This window comes from Oryctolagus cuniculus, chromosome X, assembly GCF_051225735.1.
Source record: "Oryctolagus cuniculus isolate XC-2025 breed Fujian yellow rabbit chromosome X, ASM5122573v1, whole genome shotgun sequence".
NCBI classification, from domain to species: Eukaryota; Metazoa; Chordata; class Mammalia; order Lagomorpha; family Leporidae; genus Oryctolagus; species Oryctolagus cuniculus.
In genome coordinates, this window is record NC_142888.1 from 9,748,725 (window position 1) to 9,765,701 (window position 16,977).

At 44.1% G+C, this 16,977-nt stretch overlaps 1 protein-coding gene across 44 annotated transcripts in view; it reads right to left on the reverse strand.

Moving 5' to 3' along the window:
* APOO (apolipoprotein O) overlaps positions 1-16,977 on the reverse strand; it is a 168,454-nt gene that overhangs the window by 21,198 nt on the left and 130,279 nt on the right. For 12 of the 44 annotated variants that reach the window (XM_089324459.1, XM_008272454.4, XM_070067204.1 and 9 more), the window contains 2 exons: positions 7,775-7,840; positions 3,700-3,954 (listed from right to left, as the gene is read on the reverse strand). The exons of 15 other annotated variants lie outside the window; for them this stretch is intronic. In XM_089324459.1, coding sequence (XP_089180585.1) covers positions 7,805-7,840 — 36 coding nt within the window. In that variant the 3' untranslated portion in view covers positions 3,700-3,954; positions 7,775-7,804. Of the gene's footprint in view, positions 1-3,699; positions 3,955-7,774; positions 7,841-16,977 lie in introns of those variants that run through there. 17 more of the 44 variants (XR_016228114.1, XR_007912140.3, XR_011385647.1 and 14 more) reach the window with 2 other exon arrangements.

A 16,977-nucleotide genomic window follows, 5' to 3' on the forward strand; every position in this document is an offset into this window, starting at 1 on the left:
CCCTCACAAACAGGAGGCAAGTGGGGGTGGAAGAGGCAGGAGCAGCCCTGGAAGTACCGCACCACTCCTGGCTCTGAAGATCCCTGGTAAGACGAGGAACACATCACGTGCACAACAGGCATTGGACCTAGTGGTTAGGACACCACCTGGAGGGGCCAGCGCTGTGGCGTAGCAGGCTAAGGTTCTGCCTGCAGTGCTGGCATCCCATATGGGTGCCAGTTCAAGTCCCGGCTACTTCGCTTCAGATCCAGCTCTCTGCTATGGCCTGAGAAAGCAGCAGAAAATGGCCTAAGTGCTTGGGCCCCGGCACTCACTTGGCAGACCTGGAAGAAGCTCCTAGCTTCTGGCTTTGATCAGCCCAGCTCTGGCCACTGCAGCCATTTGGAGAGTGAACCAGTGGATGGAAGACCTCTCTCTGTGTCTCTCCCTCTGTCTGTAACTCTACCTCTCCAATCAATCAATCAAATCGTCCACCTCCTATATTAGAGTGCCTGGGTTTGAGTCCTGGCTCTGCTCCCGATTCCAGCTTCTTGCATACTTGGATCTTGGAAGGGAGCGGATGATGGTTCAAGTAGTTTGGTCCCTGCCACCCACATGGGAGAGCTGGACTGAGGGTTTGGTATGGCCCAGCTAAAGGCACCGTCTTAAGCTGCTGGACCAAACGTCCAGCCCCAGCTAAGCAGCTGAAGGACTCATCAGCATGTTACTCTGGAGTGTGGCGATTAGTCTTTGAATCCTACATTTTTCTCTGTCTCGGCCTTTTTATCTTTTCCTACCTGTACTCTGCATTCCCATTAACAGGGCAGCGCTGAAGGGTGAGTCTCACAAGGCGTTCCTCAGAAGAGAGCGAACGGCCCACTATATGGATACTGAGCGTTCCCGCAACTTCACAGCTAGAGTGGGCTGGGAGAAGAGCCTCTCCTTGGCTATTCTTTTGCTTTCCAAAGTCAAAGACTAGCAACAAAGCTCTGTACTTGATTAAGAAGATAAAGGCCCCTAAATGTGAAATACCGCTGACTTACTCTGCACCACTAAGTGAACAAAGAGTGGGGCTGTGAAATGCTTTTCTTCCTTCTAGAAATCTCCCTGGCTATCATTTCATAAACATAAACCCGAACTTTGGTCACATCTGGAGTTTGACCTAATCATACCTTTAGTACTATGTGCTGGCTAATTACTGACTTGAAACTTGAACGGAAGAGTAACAAAACATCAGATAGGAGGTTTATAAGGTGAAAACCGAAACCTTAAACCAGTTGTTTTCAACCAGTGAGGAACAAAACCATTATTTCAAATATTTACCTTCCATAAAAATTAACCCTTGAAAGATAATTTAGTTCCACAAATATATTGCTGGTCCCCCAACGGCAGTTTTTGCATTGTCACTAAACTTAAAAGCTATGACGCTGATACTCACAGTAAATCATTTGACTCCCAAAAAAAGCAGGAACGTTGCCAGTCACAAAGCAAAGTGCTAAATACTAAGCCTTTCCCAAAAGATGACCGCAAAGTACATTCATGAAGACAAGACAGCGACAACACAACCCCTAATTTTTTCCTGAGTTCTATTTTACACTAATAAAAATGAGTACCACTCACTGCATGCCCTAACTTTAACTGTCACTGCTTTCATATTTAACCCTCAAGCAATTCATATTTTTCTATCTGTGTAAGTGACAATGGGCACTTCGTCCATATTTTGAATTTTCTTCAGTTTATTTGCCCATAACATCTGTGACCCCAGGAGGGCAAGCGCTTTGCATTATATGCACTGATACTGCAGGACGCAGCACAGCACTGAGGACAATGCTGCTGACCCAGCTGCCCAGGCATCTCTACTCCACTGCCCAGGAGCGCTGCCCTAGGTTTCTCATATATGACTATTGTTTGGATTTTGTTCCAAAGAGTGCTAGAAGTGATTAGGGCATTCTTTAGTGCCTCCACCAGTCCCTTTTTTTCTACTAAAGCAATTATTTTCAAATTCTGAATTTTAAAAGCAATCTTTTTTAGGAATCCATTATCACAGAACAAATCATACCACATTCATCTCTTCTAAGGAGCTGAAATCACTCTAGCTGGTACAGAATGTTCCCTCCAAAGTCCCTAAAGTCATTCAAATAGAAATATGTTAATTAAGTCATAGATAAACTGGATAGAAATTCTCAATTTTATTATAAGGAAAAATGATGAGAAGAGATAGAATAAAAAGTGTACAAGCCAGTAGAGAACTGGGGTTGGTGCTATGGCGTAGTGGGTAAAGACACCACCTGCAGCACTGGCATTCCATATGGGCGCCAGCTGGAGTGCTGGCTGGTACACTTCTGGTCCAGCTCCCTGCTAATATGCTTCGGAAAAGCAGCAGAAGATGGCCCAAGTGCTTGGGCCCCTGAACCCACATGGGAGACCCGGAGGAAGCTCCTGGCTTTGGCCTGGCCCAGCCCCGACTGTTGTGGCCAATTGGGGAGTAAACCAGCAGATCTAAGGCTCTCTCTCTGCAACTCGAACTTTCAAATAAATAAATATTATATAAAATAAAAAGTAAGTTGAGAATAGTACCTTGGGATGCAGAAAACGTTAGGTGGTTTTAAAGTAACATTTTGACTACAGGGTTAAAAATGGAAAGTGATAGTTAGGAGACACACGAATACCTATTAATCGATTATTAATACCAAGAGCATGCTGAAGTGTGAGCCATTCTTCTCAATCTTCTCTAGATCAAGAAATCTCAAAGAAGAAACTCATGGAATCTCTACTTTCTGGAGGTGGTAAAGGAAGCCAAGCCAAATGGAGAAAGCCTAAAATAATAACAGCACATTCATAATGACACAGAGTTTACACACAGCTTTAATATATTGACATTGGTAGAGCACCACAAAAATATTTCAATATAAAAGGAAATAAGACTTCTGGTGACCTGGGGCATCATTCTAGGCACAAATCTGCTTCAGTCCATCAATGATTCTGGCACCGTTCCTGCCATTTTGGCACTTCACATCAGTGTGCATACATTCCTTTGTGTACTGCTATCTTACCCACTGCTCTCATTCTAGAAGGTCAGCAATTAGCAATGAAATTGGTGATCCAAGAACACAAAGACTTACTTAAAGTTTCCAAATTGAATTGAAATTGGGCAATTCTAAATTGTTTTCCATATACTGTTCCCCTGCCATCCTTCCTGGCTGACTGACAAGTCAGAAGAGGCTCCTGCTGCTCCCATCAGCACCCAGAGTACAGAGTTCCATGAACTGTACCTTCAGGGGCTGCAAGGGAGGGGGATGCAAGCCAAATATACAGAGAACCAACACACACATCCCACATCCCCAACTCTCCACCGGGACAGGACAAACCCAGCTGCATTCTGGAACATCTGTACAAACTGGGAGGCACCAGCCACATAAGGGGTGACTGTTAATGTTTTCTTTTGTATGTCTTCTACTCAGTGTCAAGCAAACTATTACTTTCAAGTTTCGGTCGGTCCATGCATTGGTTATTGAAACCTCATCTGAGGCTCAAAGCCACTCCTTGACTCCATCTTGTGAGGCTCACACTCTGCGGGCTGTGGCTGCTTCTGCCCCAAGAAGAGCTGATGGCTGTCTCACACACTCACACACACACACACACACACACACCATGCACATGGCACCAGATACGCTTCCACAGCCATGGGATGAAATCACTTTAAAAAAAAAAAAAGGACAATTTCTTTTAAACTTAGATTTTAATTATGTACATAAATAGCAACATGAGAACAAGACGTTCTAAGGCCCGTACAGTATCTTTAGGTAAAGGGGATTTGGATTAGTCTGCTTGTAGTATGGCATCCCCAAGATAAAAGAGTCCTAGGATAGCTTTTCCTGAAGAAGAAAGTCAGTTTACTACATTCAGCACTGACTCTTCTGCACTTGTCTGTAGAAATACCGATTTCCCATGTGGTGCTTTTTTTTTAACCTACAACTAAAAGAGAGAAAAGCAAAATGTAAGTAAACTGTGCCAGAAAAAAAAATGATGCTAAAATTTTGCATTTTGAAAACCGTATAAAATATTTGCATTTTGAAACCATATAAAATATTTTTTAAATGTTTACCTATTTGAAAGGCAGAGTGACAGAGAAGTTAATTAACTCATTCAATATAGGTAAAAGCAGTACCATCTATGAAGTATTCTTACTAAAAAAACTGAAGCTAAATTTGATTAAGCCTTCAGATCTATCAGTATATGGGAAATACAGGGAAGAAAGGAATCAAGAGATAAACAGGAACACACTAAATGGAAGCATTCAGCCACAGCCAGAACAGGGGAGATTCAAAAGGACAAATAAGCTAGGATTTTCAACAAGTAAGTGGCAAGGGACAAATGAGGGAAAGGAAACTACTACAGCTTAAAAGAGATGTAAAAATGTATCCGCCAAATACAATGGGCAGACCGTGTTTGGATCCTGGTTCTAATAAGCAAACTGGAAGAAGTTATTAGTAAGGGGTGGACATTCGGTGCAGTAGTTAAGACACTGCTTGGGATGCCCACATCCCGTACTGGAGTGCCTACATTACAGTCCTGGTTCTGCTTCCTACAAACGCACACCCTCAGTGGCAGCAGATGATGGCTCAAGTATTTGGGTCCCTGCCACCCACGTGGGAGATTCAAATGGAATTCCAAGCTCCTGGCTTTGGTTTGGCTGTTGTGGGCATCTGGGGACTAAACCAGGACACAGAAGATCACTGTCTCTATTTTTCTCCTTCTGCCTTTCAAATAAAAATAATTTTTAAAAAATTCTAATTTAAAAAAACCATGAATGAGATAATTAGCTAAACAAAGCACACTGACTGGACATTAGATGACATTAAGGAATTAATTGCTTTGGATGTGATAATAAAATTACAATTATAGTTATATACCTTTAGGGAGAAATCCATTACTTGCAGGCCAATATGAGGAGTATGATACCATTTGTCAAAAACAAAAAGCAGGGGCAGGTGCTGTGGTACAATAGGTTAAGTTGCCACTTAGGACTCCCGTATCCTATATGGAAGGGCACATTTGAGTCCTAGCTACTCCACTTCCAATCAGCTTCTTGAAGTACCCAGGCCCCCGCCACCCACAAGGGAGACCCAGATGGGCTCCCTGGTTCTTCACTTCGGCCTGGCCCAGCACCAGCTGTTGCTGGCATTTGTGGAGTAAACCAGCAGATGGAAGAGCCCTCTCTCTCGCTCTCTCTCTCTCTCTCTCTTTCTGTTACTCTTTTAGGTAGATGAAAAGAAATAATCATTTAAAAAATCTCTAAAAAATAAAAAGCATGCACGTGTGGAATGATAAACCAAGCTAACAGAAATCACCTCTGAGAAAGGAACAGAGGGGTAGCTGAGCTCTTACAATAATCATCCAAAAAATGTTTTATAACATGCATCACTTTTATAATTTAAAACTACCTCCAATAAAGGTCTTAAAAATACGTAACGAAATCAAAGCTGTGTATACAGTAAGCTGAACTCTGGTCAAGAATATCTTAGAAAACGGAAATGATTATTTGCCTAAGTTTTCCTTTATCCCATGTCCCACCATGCCTGTAGGGAAAAGACCATATTCAATGTAAAGCCTCGTGCATACCCCATGCACATCTGGCCCCATTCCCCAGAAAGGCTGATTGGTGGGTGGGTAGGGCCTCGGCCTCTGCCTTTTAACAGGCTCCCTGAGTGAGCTGTCTGTACACTCTCAGAACTACTGACTTTAGGTTACTATATGAAGGGCTATGATGTGAAAGAGGAACTGGCTTTCTGTGTTGATACTGGGGACCACTGTGTAGGAGTCAGAAGGAAACATATTTTTGCTTAGTGTAAGAAACAGGTTCCTAAAAATCAAACTGTCCAAAGACGGTTGCTCCTGTGGGGTGAGTTTCCCACTGGTGGAGAAAAAGGGAAGACAGGCAGGACTACAGGGGATTCTGCTTGAGGCTATGGGTTGGGCCAGGTGACCTCTCTCAAATCCTAAGTTGATCTGACTCTCTAAACATACGGAGACAAACTGAGAAGGAAAAAACCCAAACCCAGATTTTCATGAATTTTTAAGAGAACCTAGGATTTACAATAAATATAACACAGACTTAAAGTTCTTTTTTCTGGGGCCAGTGCTGTGGCGTAGCAGGTAAAGCCACTGCCTGCAGTGCCAGCATCCCATATGGGTGCTGGTTCCAGTTCCGGCTGCTCCACTTCCTATCCAGCTCTTTGCTATGGCCTGGGAAAGCAGTAGAAGATGGCCCAAGTCCTTGGATCCCTGTACCCACGTGGAAGACCCGGGGGAAGCTTCTGGCTCCTGGTTTCAGATCGGCCCAGCTCCAGCCATTGAGGCCATCTGGGGAGTGAACCAGCAGATCGAAGACTTTATCTCTCTCTGCCTCTGCCTCTCTGTAACTCTGCCTTTCAAATAAATAAACAAATCTTAACAAAAAATTTTCTGATTGTAAAATTCATAATTGCAGAAAATTTTAAAGAGACATAAAGTAATAAAGAAGAAAAGAATATAAAAAGCATGCCACTATTTTTTTTTTTTTTTGACAGGCAGAGTGGACAGTGAGAGAGAGACAGAGAGAAAGGTCTTCCTTTGCTGTTGGTTCACCCTCCAATGGCCGCCACGGCTGGCGTGCTGTGGCAGGTGCACCGCGCTGATCCGAAGGCAGGAGCCAGGTGCTTCTCCTGGTCTCCCATGGGGTGCAGGGCCCAAGCACTTGGGCCATCCTCCACTGCCTTCCCGGGCCATAGCAGAGAGCTGGCCTGGAAGAGGGGCAACCGGGACAGAATCTGGCCCCGACCGGGACTAGAACCCGGTGTGCCGGTGCCGCCAGGTGGAGGATTAGCCTATTGAGCTGCGGCGCCGGCCTACCACTATTAAGAGATCCACAATGAAATTTTCTGTTGTATCTCCTGACCTTTGTCCTCTCTAAAAACATGTCATACTACCTTTTTTTTCCATTTAATAATAATCGTGCACATCCTGCCATTCAACTAAGTATTACTGAAACTGAGAAACAGTCTTCCTTATGGATATCCCACCATTATACCATTTTCCTGTAGCTGAATGTTAACTATATTCAATATAATCTAATTGCCAGGAAATCCAAAGTGTTATTATACAATTTTCCAAATATACACAAAATAATATTAATGTAACTAGTGCATTTGTACTTAGCAGGTACTCAATAAGTAAATATTCAACAAACAAAAATAAATGGTGGGGCCGGTGCTGTGGCACAGTGCCGGCATCCCATATGGGCACCAGTTTGAGACCCGGGTGCTCCACTTCTGATCCAGCTCTCTGCTATGGCCTGGGAAAGAAGTAGAAGATGGCCCAAGTCCTTGGGCCCCTGCACCCACGTGGAAGACCCAGAGGAAGCTCCTGGCTCCTGGCTTTGGATTGGTGCAGCTCCAGTTGTTGCAACCAACTGGGGAGTGAACCAGCAGATGGAAGATCTCTCTCTCCCTCTCTGCCTCTCCTTCTCTCTGTGTAATTCTTTCAAATAAATAAATAAATATTAAAAAAATAAATATTAAAAAAAATAAATGGTGAATTGAGTATAAGATCATAAGAAATCTCACTGACTAGGGTTGGTGGTATGGCACAGTGGGCTAAGCTGCTGCTTATGGCACTTAAGTCATTTAAAGATGAAATAAAATACAAGCCTTGCATTTCCATATCAAGGTGAAAATGTCATCATTAATTAAAGACAAATCATTTCTGCCAGCACTAACAATGCTGATGACAACCATGGAGTTTTCTTGTTCCTTACCTCATTAAAATGAGCAGAGCATGGAGTTTTCTACTTATTTCCAGGTGAATTCTTCACATTTCCTGGCTTGTAAAACAAAAGTAAGAGCTTTAAGGCAGCTTGAAAAGAAACAGTGCAACTGCTCAAAGTGCCTTCAGGACTTGGCTGAACACAAACATTAAATGTTAAGATTATCTGGGGGAGGGGGTCGCAGAATAGCTGAGGAAGACAGCGAGATCTCATGTTCTCGGCTGGGCCCTGCAGTCCCAATCACTGAGTATCACTGTAACACAAAGTGACCCAGTTTTGGGTAAACTGAAAGAATGACTAGGGCTCCTTCGGGGCCCTGCTGCTGAGAGTGAACAGTAGGCACGGGAAGCAGGAAAGAAAGCTCCATTAATCCTCATTACAGAGATTCAGCCGAACACTTAGTTCTATTACAAAAAAAAAAAAAAAAAAGCCAAAGCAATCGTGAAAGAGTCCTTGTTTGCGGAATGAGGATGATTCACTGCTTGATGCTGCTGTCGTGGCTGAAGGCTTGACACCCATGGGAAGGCTTCCTGCAGGTCGCCAGCCGGGACCACGCAGCCTCCACCACAGAGGCCAATTCACCAGACCTGTCTACGCGGAGAGGTTAGCAGGGGACCACACCCTCCTGCCTGGCTGCCCTGCGGGAACCTGTAATGAGCTCCTGTCATCCCTAAGAAATGGTCTGGGGAAAGTCTGGCACTAACTGCTTAAGGCCTTCCTTTCTTTCCCACATGTCTGAAGTCTTCCCACATGTCTGAAGTCTCCAATTCTGAAAACACGTTGAACAAGGCCTGCGTAATATCAAAGACCCACGCTCTCGGGAGGTGGCTGCAGCTGGGTGTGCAAGGGGCTAGGATCCTATGATCTTGACTTGGCGAGGCTCCCCCAGTGACCCTCTTGAGTTACCCACAGGTGCTCATGGGTGATGTGGGGAGGGGATGAGAGAGCAGGAACACATGACTGACCCTGACATTTCACAGCAGGTTTCTAGGTAACTCTGAGAATTCCCAGAGTGGCTGAGAACTGGTCTGTAGGCACTGCTTTACACCCCTGGCCCAGCACAAGTGTCCCCTCTCACTCTTCTGAGTGTTCCGGCCCAGATGATGAATGATACGGTCGGTCTATCTGCTCGGTGTGGAGTTCCACTTGGTGACGGAGTTCTGGGGGAAAAGTCCATATGCCTTGCTTGGTGGGTTACCACACAATACTCAGGTCTACTTGGCATTGAACAGAGCACTGCAGGACTTGGCATCTGTACCTTTCTCCTCCAGAGCCACTCCTCACCCCCGCTCTCATGCATGCCCACACGGGAACAGGGACACAGGGACACACACACACACAGCCTCACAGACCTCTTAGCAAGTCCCGGCTGCTCCACTTCCGATCCAGCTCTCTGCTATGGCCTGGGAAAGCAGTGGTTGATGGCCCAAGTCCTTGGGCCCCTGCACTCACATGGGAAACCCGAAAGAAACCCCTGGCTTCAGATCAGCTCAGCTCTGGCCACTGCGGCTGTTTGGGGAGTGAACCAGTGAATAGAAGACCTTTCTCTCTGTGTGTCTCTCTCACTGTTTATATAACTCTACTTCTCAAATAAATAAATAAAATCTTTAAAATAAAGAAGTATGTATGTGTGATTAATGAAGAACAAGAAGAGAGAAAATGAGGCTTAGGAGAGCAAATGAGAGAACCATGTCCAACAAGTGGGTCTGGTGTCAAAACAACACAATACTCCAGCTAGTTAAGTTTACTCTGGGTCTGACTTAACAGTATGCTTCCCAAATACTTCTAATGATTTTCTTATACATTCTATGTACTATCTGTACTAGTCTGTGTCTCAATCTCAAAAAAGTAGATGCTACATTCATAAGCTTTTTTAAATCTTTCAGGTAGTAAGAAAATGAAGCCACACATTCTTCTGATGGAGGGAAACAACACTATTGCTAGGAAATGTTCTTGTTTGCCTACGTATCACTTGTAGTCTAACAAAACATGATAGTCAAATATCTCACTAAGAAAACACCGAGCCCGTCCACCCACCCCGTTACAAATCAGATTGCTCTTGGCAGACAGTGCCATGATCTCAGAAAGAACAACATTCTGATTTCCAAAGGCAGTCTGTGCTTAGCACAAGCCAGAAATCAATTTGTTTTTTGCATTTTCAGGCAGAAATGGTCTCTCTTAGAACGTGTTATAAATCAGTCATTCTCCTTACAATCTACTTTTATACATATCTGCTTTCAGTTTTTAAATTTATTTTCTTACCACATCCACTGACAAGAATGACAATTTCTGTTGGCAAAAGTGAAACCTTTTCCTTTAATCCACATGTGCTTTCTAATTAGTAAGCGCTGCCACATGAGGGGACCACCAGCCAGACCTCTGAGGTATAGGAGACTGCTAGAATGCGAGAGGCCTTTCCCACTGAACTGTTTTCATCAATTACTGACCTGCTCCAAAATGCAGTTTCCTCACTTGTAAAATAGGCATCGTGTCAATCTGGCTCACAGAGTCTTCGTGAGCCAACAGCTTCATGCCCAGGGCCAAGTTCACAGCAATTGCTCAATAAACATGACCTGTCCTATATGGTAGGTAGGTAGGTCACTTAGTTATTATAGTGAAAAAGTAAGAGGTAAGGAAAAATGACCTGTTAAAGACCCCAATACAAGTCCAGTTCACTGCACGAGATAGGCATACTACTGTCCCCCACCCCTGCCCCCACCCCTGCCCCCACCCAGGATGCCTGCATTTAATCCCAGAACCTGTAACTAGGTTACTTTACATGGCAAAGGGAAATTAAAACTGTACCAGAATTAAGGTTGGGAAGATTATTTTGGAGTATCTGGGTGGGCCCAGTCAAATCACAGGACTTTGTGTGGTCTAAGAGAGAGACAGAAGAAGGTGTCCGAGAAAGGGGTCTTAAAAAGGACCCACCTGCTGCTGCTGGCTTTGAACACACAGGAAAGGGGCCTGCAGCCTCTAGCAGCAGGGAACGGTCCTCAGCGGACACCAGCACAACAGACATGGTCCTAAACCAAGGAATGTGTGTGTCCCGTCAGCGAGCTAAAGCGGCAGGAAATTCTCCCCAAGGCCTCCAGAAAGAAATGCAACCTTGCTGACACCAGAATTGGACTTTGACCTAACAGAGCTAAGATAATAAATTTGTATTACTTTCAGTCTGTAAATGTGCAGTCATTTGTTTTAGTAGCAATAGGAAACTAAAACAATGGTAGAACTCCTAAGGGGCATAAGCCCTATGAGTCCATTTTCTATCAGTAGACATTATCTTCTTAGGCAGTGTCACATGAGTGGTGAATGATGGCTTTTGTGTTAAGAGTCCCTCCACTGTATGTATGCCTCACGTGGATAAACTGACCTAATCCTCCCAACAGCCCCAGGAAGCACCATGCTAAGGTTTCCAGGTGAGTGAGAGGCAGAGGTGGGCAGCAGCCTGGGCCGTGGAAGGCTGGTGCTTCCTCAGCTACACTTTCTTGGTCACCAGGCCATCCTACATCTTGCATCCTGCATCCTACTAACCAATCTTTTCTTTCTGCTTTTAAAATATGCAACTAATTTATTAAAATTCATGTACTTGAAAGGCAGGGAGACACAGAGAAAGACCTTCCTTCTGCTGGTTCACACCCCAAATGCTCCCAACAGCTAGGGTTGGGCCCAGGGCCCAGTTGGGAGCCTGGAATTCCATCCAGGTCTCCCATGTAGTTTGCAGGGACCTGACTACTTGAGGTATTACCTGCTGCTTCCCACGATGTACATTAGCAGGAATCTGGAATCAGGACTCGAACCTAGGCATTCCAATATGGGATGTGGGCATCCTAACTGGTGGCTTAACTGGTAGGCCAAATGCCTGCGCCCCAATTGATCTTGTCTGATGCCCAAAGTATATGCCTTTCTTTTTTCTTTAAAGATTTATTTATTTATTTGAGAGGCAGATGACACAGAGGAGAGAAAGAGAAAAGAGATCTTCCATCCACTGGTTCACTACCCAAATGGTCGCAATGGCCAGAGCTGGTTGAGACCGAAGCCAGGAGCCTGGAACTGCATCCAGGTCTCCCATGTGGGTGGCAGGGGTACTTCTGCCTCTCCCCAGGTGCATCAGTAGGGAGCTGGATCAGAAGCAGAGCAGCTCGAACTGAAACTGATGTTCTGATCTGGGACACCGCCGGGGTCACAGGGGACAGCTTAATCTGCTGCACCACAACACCTGCTCCAATGTATGCCTTTTTAAAGAGGAAATGACCACCCTAGCTCCAGGATTTCTAACTTTTTATTTTACTAAGTAGTGATGTCTTAAAAAGGAAAATCATTGCTTAGTTACCTAGATTTCCTAGAATTTTAGACAGCAAAGTAATAAAAAGGGCATAAATTCAAAATAACTTTACTTTTATGGAAAACCCACTAAACTGCCTTATACAATTCTTTTTTATAAAGAGGTTTATTTACTTATCTGAAAGGCAGTTACAGAGAGAGAGAGACAGAGAGAGAGAGAGAGAGAGAGATTCTCCATCCGCAGGTTCAGTTCCCAGAAGGCTGCAATGGCCGGAGCTCCACCAATCTGAAGGCCGGAGCCAGGAGCCAGGAGCTTCCTCCAGGTCTCCCATGCAGTGCAAGGGTCTAACAGCTTGAGCCATCTTGCACTGCTTTCTCAGGCCATAGCAGAGAGCTAGATCAGAAGTGGAGCAGCTGGGACTCGAACCAGCACCCATATGTGATGCCGGCACTGCAGGAGGCGGCTTTATCCACTATGCCACAGTGTCAACCCCTACAATTCTTTATAATGGTAAGGACACTTAACATGAAATTGATGTTCCTAACAGATTTTTTAAATTTATTTATTTGAGATGGGAAAGGAGAGAGGGATAGAGAGAGAGACAGAGAGAGAGAGAGAGTTAAGAGTGTTCCCATCTGCTGAATCACTCCCTGAATGCTTGCAATAGCCATGGATGGGTCAGGCTGAAGCTGGAGTGGGAATTCAATCCAAATCTCCGACAAAAGTGGTAAAGGCGCTATCATCTGAGCCATCACTTGATGCCTCTCAGGGTCTGCATTAGCAGGAAACTAGAGTTAGGAGTCAGAGCTGGGAACTGAATCTAGGCATATCAATGGGATGCAGGTATCTTAACTGCTAGGCTAAATGCCTGCCCGTTCTGAACAGATTTTTAAGTGTGTTATACAGTATTACTATCTATAGGTTCAAGGCTGTACAACAGGTCTCTAGAACTTATTCATCTTGTATAACTGAAACTTTATACCTGTTGATTAGCAACTCCCCATTTCTCCCACCCCTGGGCCCCTGGCAATTGCCTTACTCTCTGCTTCTATCAATCTATTTTAGCTACCTCATATAAGTAGAATTTTGCAAAATTTTCGTCCTGTGATTCGTTTCTTTAAAAGACATTTTAAAAATCACCTCACCTACTGTCAGCCAAATACGCCTGGTGTTTAGAGAGCTGAGGAATTCTGAGTGGAGGGCGAGAAAGCAGGGCATGTTTATTCAGGGCGCTGACTGCTGCTTCCCTTTCATTTTCCTGCTGAGCCAGCAAGGGCCTGAATAAAGCTATGAACAACTCCGTTTTAGAAGGTCTGCTCAGTTTGCATGTTGAGAACCAGCTTATGTTACCTTACGTATTTTCCTGCCCTTTAAATAACTCATTGTTGGCCTTTAACAGTCATTCTACAATCTTTGATGGTAACTTGTTGAGTTTTCTAAAAACTAGTGAAAAACTAAAATATGACACTTACTGAGACATACTCCTGTGTTTAATTAATTACAAGATGATTCCAAGAGCCCTCCGTGGCCCTGAAGACTGACACCTGCAAATGACCTCCACCTCTGATGCACAGAGCTGGGGCTGGCACTATTCTGAAAGGGTTTCGGATCAGCAACTAAGCTCAAAGAGTGAAAGCCCTAATGGGAACAGACCGATCAATCAACTACAAGAAGAACTTCTGATCCTCGGCAGACACAGAAACTGAAAAGATAACCCCTACTTGGGAGACAACATCCTCAAACTTGGGACAAAAATATTATTATCTACAAAAAAAAAAAAGAAAAAAAAGAACCCCTATAAGTCAACACGGAATAAATGACCCATGGAGAAAATGGTCAAAAGACATGAACAGGTATTTCAAGAAGAAACCAACAAACATGTGAAAAGATGCTCAACCACATTAGGAATGAGGGAAATGCAAATTAAAATCACGATGATAAGAAATTCTGGGAACATGCTGACACATCAGTTAGTGAGAAAACCACCTCAGACTGCTTGAGGCACATCAAAATAACTCAGAGGCAATGACTAGAAAAATGAGACAACCGGAACTTTAAAAAGGGTAAGAGGGGGCCAGCGTTGTGGTGCAGAGGGTTAAGCCATGGCTTGCAGCACCAGCATCCTATGTGTGCACCAGCTGGAGTCCCAGCTACTCTATTTGCAATCCAGCTCCCTGCTAACGCACCTGGGAAAGCAGTGGAAAATGGCCAAACTACCTGGGCCCTTGCCACCCACACAGAAGACCTGGATGAAGTTTCTGGCTCCTGGCTTCGACCTGGGGTAGCCCTGGCTGTTGCAGCCATCTGGCGAATGAACCAGCGGATGGAAGATCTGTTTCTCTGTGTGTCTGTCAGTCTGTCTGTCTCAGTCTTGTCTGTCTCTGTTTCACTCTCTCCCTCTCTCTGTTTCTCTCTCTCTCTAATTCTTTCAAATAAATAAATCTTCAAAAAAAATCCAGCATTTCTCCTGTTCTTTCCTGTGTAAACTATAAGTAAGAGATGAAGGGAAGGGGTTCCTTAGCAAAGCAGTCCAGCTAATAAATGAAGGTGAGATAACAGAAGAGTATCACCATTTCCCAAGCCCTGTGATTCAACAGACATAGCACTGAGCATCAACAGCTGTTAACACCAAGAAAGCAAAGCGAACACCAGACAGGTGCCTACACAGATCTACAGACTTGCCCAAAAGATGCAATGTGAATTGGGCTGAACGGCCTCTGGATCCAGCTGCTAAACATGTAAAACTGCACCATAAGTGTGCGATCAGCAAAACCTAAACTGGTACAAACTCTATAGGCCAAATATGCCAGGTTCTTTTAACATATTATAAGGGAATAAAAAGGCTGGTAGGGGAATCTGCAGACTAAGAGAATCTTAAAAGAAGAAATAACAAATAGTTATAAGGCATAGAAGTCAAAATAATGGGCAAGAATAAAGTCACAGGAATGAATACTTAGGTGATAAAGCTATAAAGAAAAACAAGGTTACTACAATAAAAGTCAGGACAGCAGTTATTCTGGCTTTGGTCTGGCCCAGCCCTGGCTGTCGCAGGATTTGGGGAGTGACCCAGTGCATAAAGACCTCTATGTACATGTGTCTATCTGTCTCTCTGGCCCCATTCCTTGCTCTCTGTTTTTCAAATAAATATTCTAAAAGGTTCATTTTTGTGCAAAAAATTTTGAAATCTACATAGTTTTTTATAATATGCATGATAAAATTAATATACCTTTCATTTAAATTCACTAATTAGCATTTTTAAATCCATTAATTCTCAAATAGTTGAGGAAAGTAAGTGTACATATAACAAATGGAACAACAGGTCTGCCCTTTTGAAATTTTTTAAAATTAAAATTATGGAATAAAGTAAAGCTATACAAACACACCCTTAGCGATGAAAAATGATTTAAAGACAGCAGACTGGAAAAAATAGAAAGCAATAATTTGGCATCATCTGGTAAAGCTGAAGATGTACAGACTCTATGAACCAGGAATCCATGGTTAGAAAACTCTCACAATCATGAAGCAGTATCAAAATGCTCACAGCTATGTGTGTATGGCAACATCCTGAAACCACCCAACTAGCTATCAACATGGGAAGTTCCCACAAGAAGTAGTCCACAGCAGTGAAATGAATAAACTGCCATCCATGGCCCATAAATGTAATATTAAGGGAACAAGTCTGGTTGAAAAATAACACATATCCAAGATTCTGTCTAGATAAACTCTCTATTTATATTCACATTTGGTGTGTTTATTTATATTATAAAGGAAAAAAAAACAGACAAATACAACTATAGTGTTTTAGAATGAATATATAATTAGACCAAAAGAAAAGTCTAAAGAAAAGCAAAGGAAAGAAAAACACACAATTCCAGATAGTGGATCCCTTGGGGAATGGACAGGCCAACGAAGGATGGGGAAGGCACTGCTAATTTCCTGTTTTAAAGGTAGATGGTGGCCAGCGCCGTGGCTCACTAGGCTAATCCTCTGCCTTGCGGCGCCGGCACACCGGGTTCTAGTCCTGGTCGGGGCTGGATTCTGTCCCGGTTGCCCCTCTTCCAGGCCAGTTCTCTGCTGTGGCCCGGGAGTGCAGTGGAGGATGGCCCAAGTGCGTGGGCCCTGTACCCCATGGGAGACCAGGAGAAGCACCTGGCTCCTGCCTTCAGATCAGAGTGGTGCGCCGGCCGCAGCGCGCCAGCTGCGGCGGCCATTGGAGGGTGAACCAACGGCAAAGGAAGACCTTTCTCTCTGTCTCTTTCTCACTGTCCACTCTGTCTGTCAAAAAAAAAAATTTAAAAAAAAAAAGGTAGATGGTTGATATGTGTGCAGCCATTATATTGCTGGACTGTAAACTGTATATGCATGCTATATATTCTTTTTTAAAAAATTACCTTCATTTTACTTGAAAGGCAGAAAGACAGACACAGGCATATATATATATATAGAGAGAGAGAGAGAGAGAGAGACAGACAGACAGACACACGGAGGGAGGGAGGGAGGGAGGGAGAACACTTTCATCTGCTGGTTCACTCCCCAATACCCATGATATCCAGGGTTAGGCCAGGTCAACACTAAGTACCCCAATCTCAATCTAGGTCTCATGTGGATGACAGGGACCCAAGTAATTGAGCACCATTTGCTGCCAGAAGGAAATGGAACTGGGACCTCAAACCAGGCACTTCAATGAGGGATGTGGGTGTCCCACGAGGGCCTTAACTGCTGTACTAAATGCCTTCCCTTATATATTCTTTTATCAAAAAACTAAGCCCTAGGGGGCTGTCACTGTAGCTTAGTCAGTAAAGCCATTGCCTGCATTGCCAGCATCCCATATGGGCCCCTGTTTGAGTCCCTGCTGCTCCACTTCTGTTTCAGCTCTCTGCTATGGGCTGGGAAAGCAGTAGAAGATGGC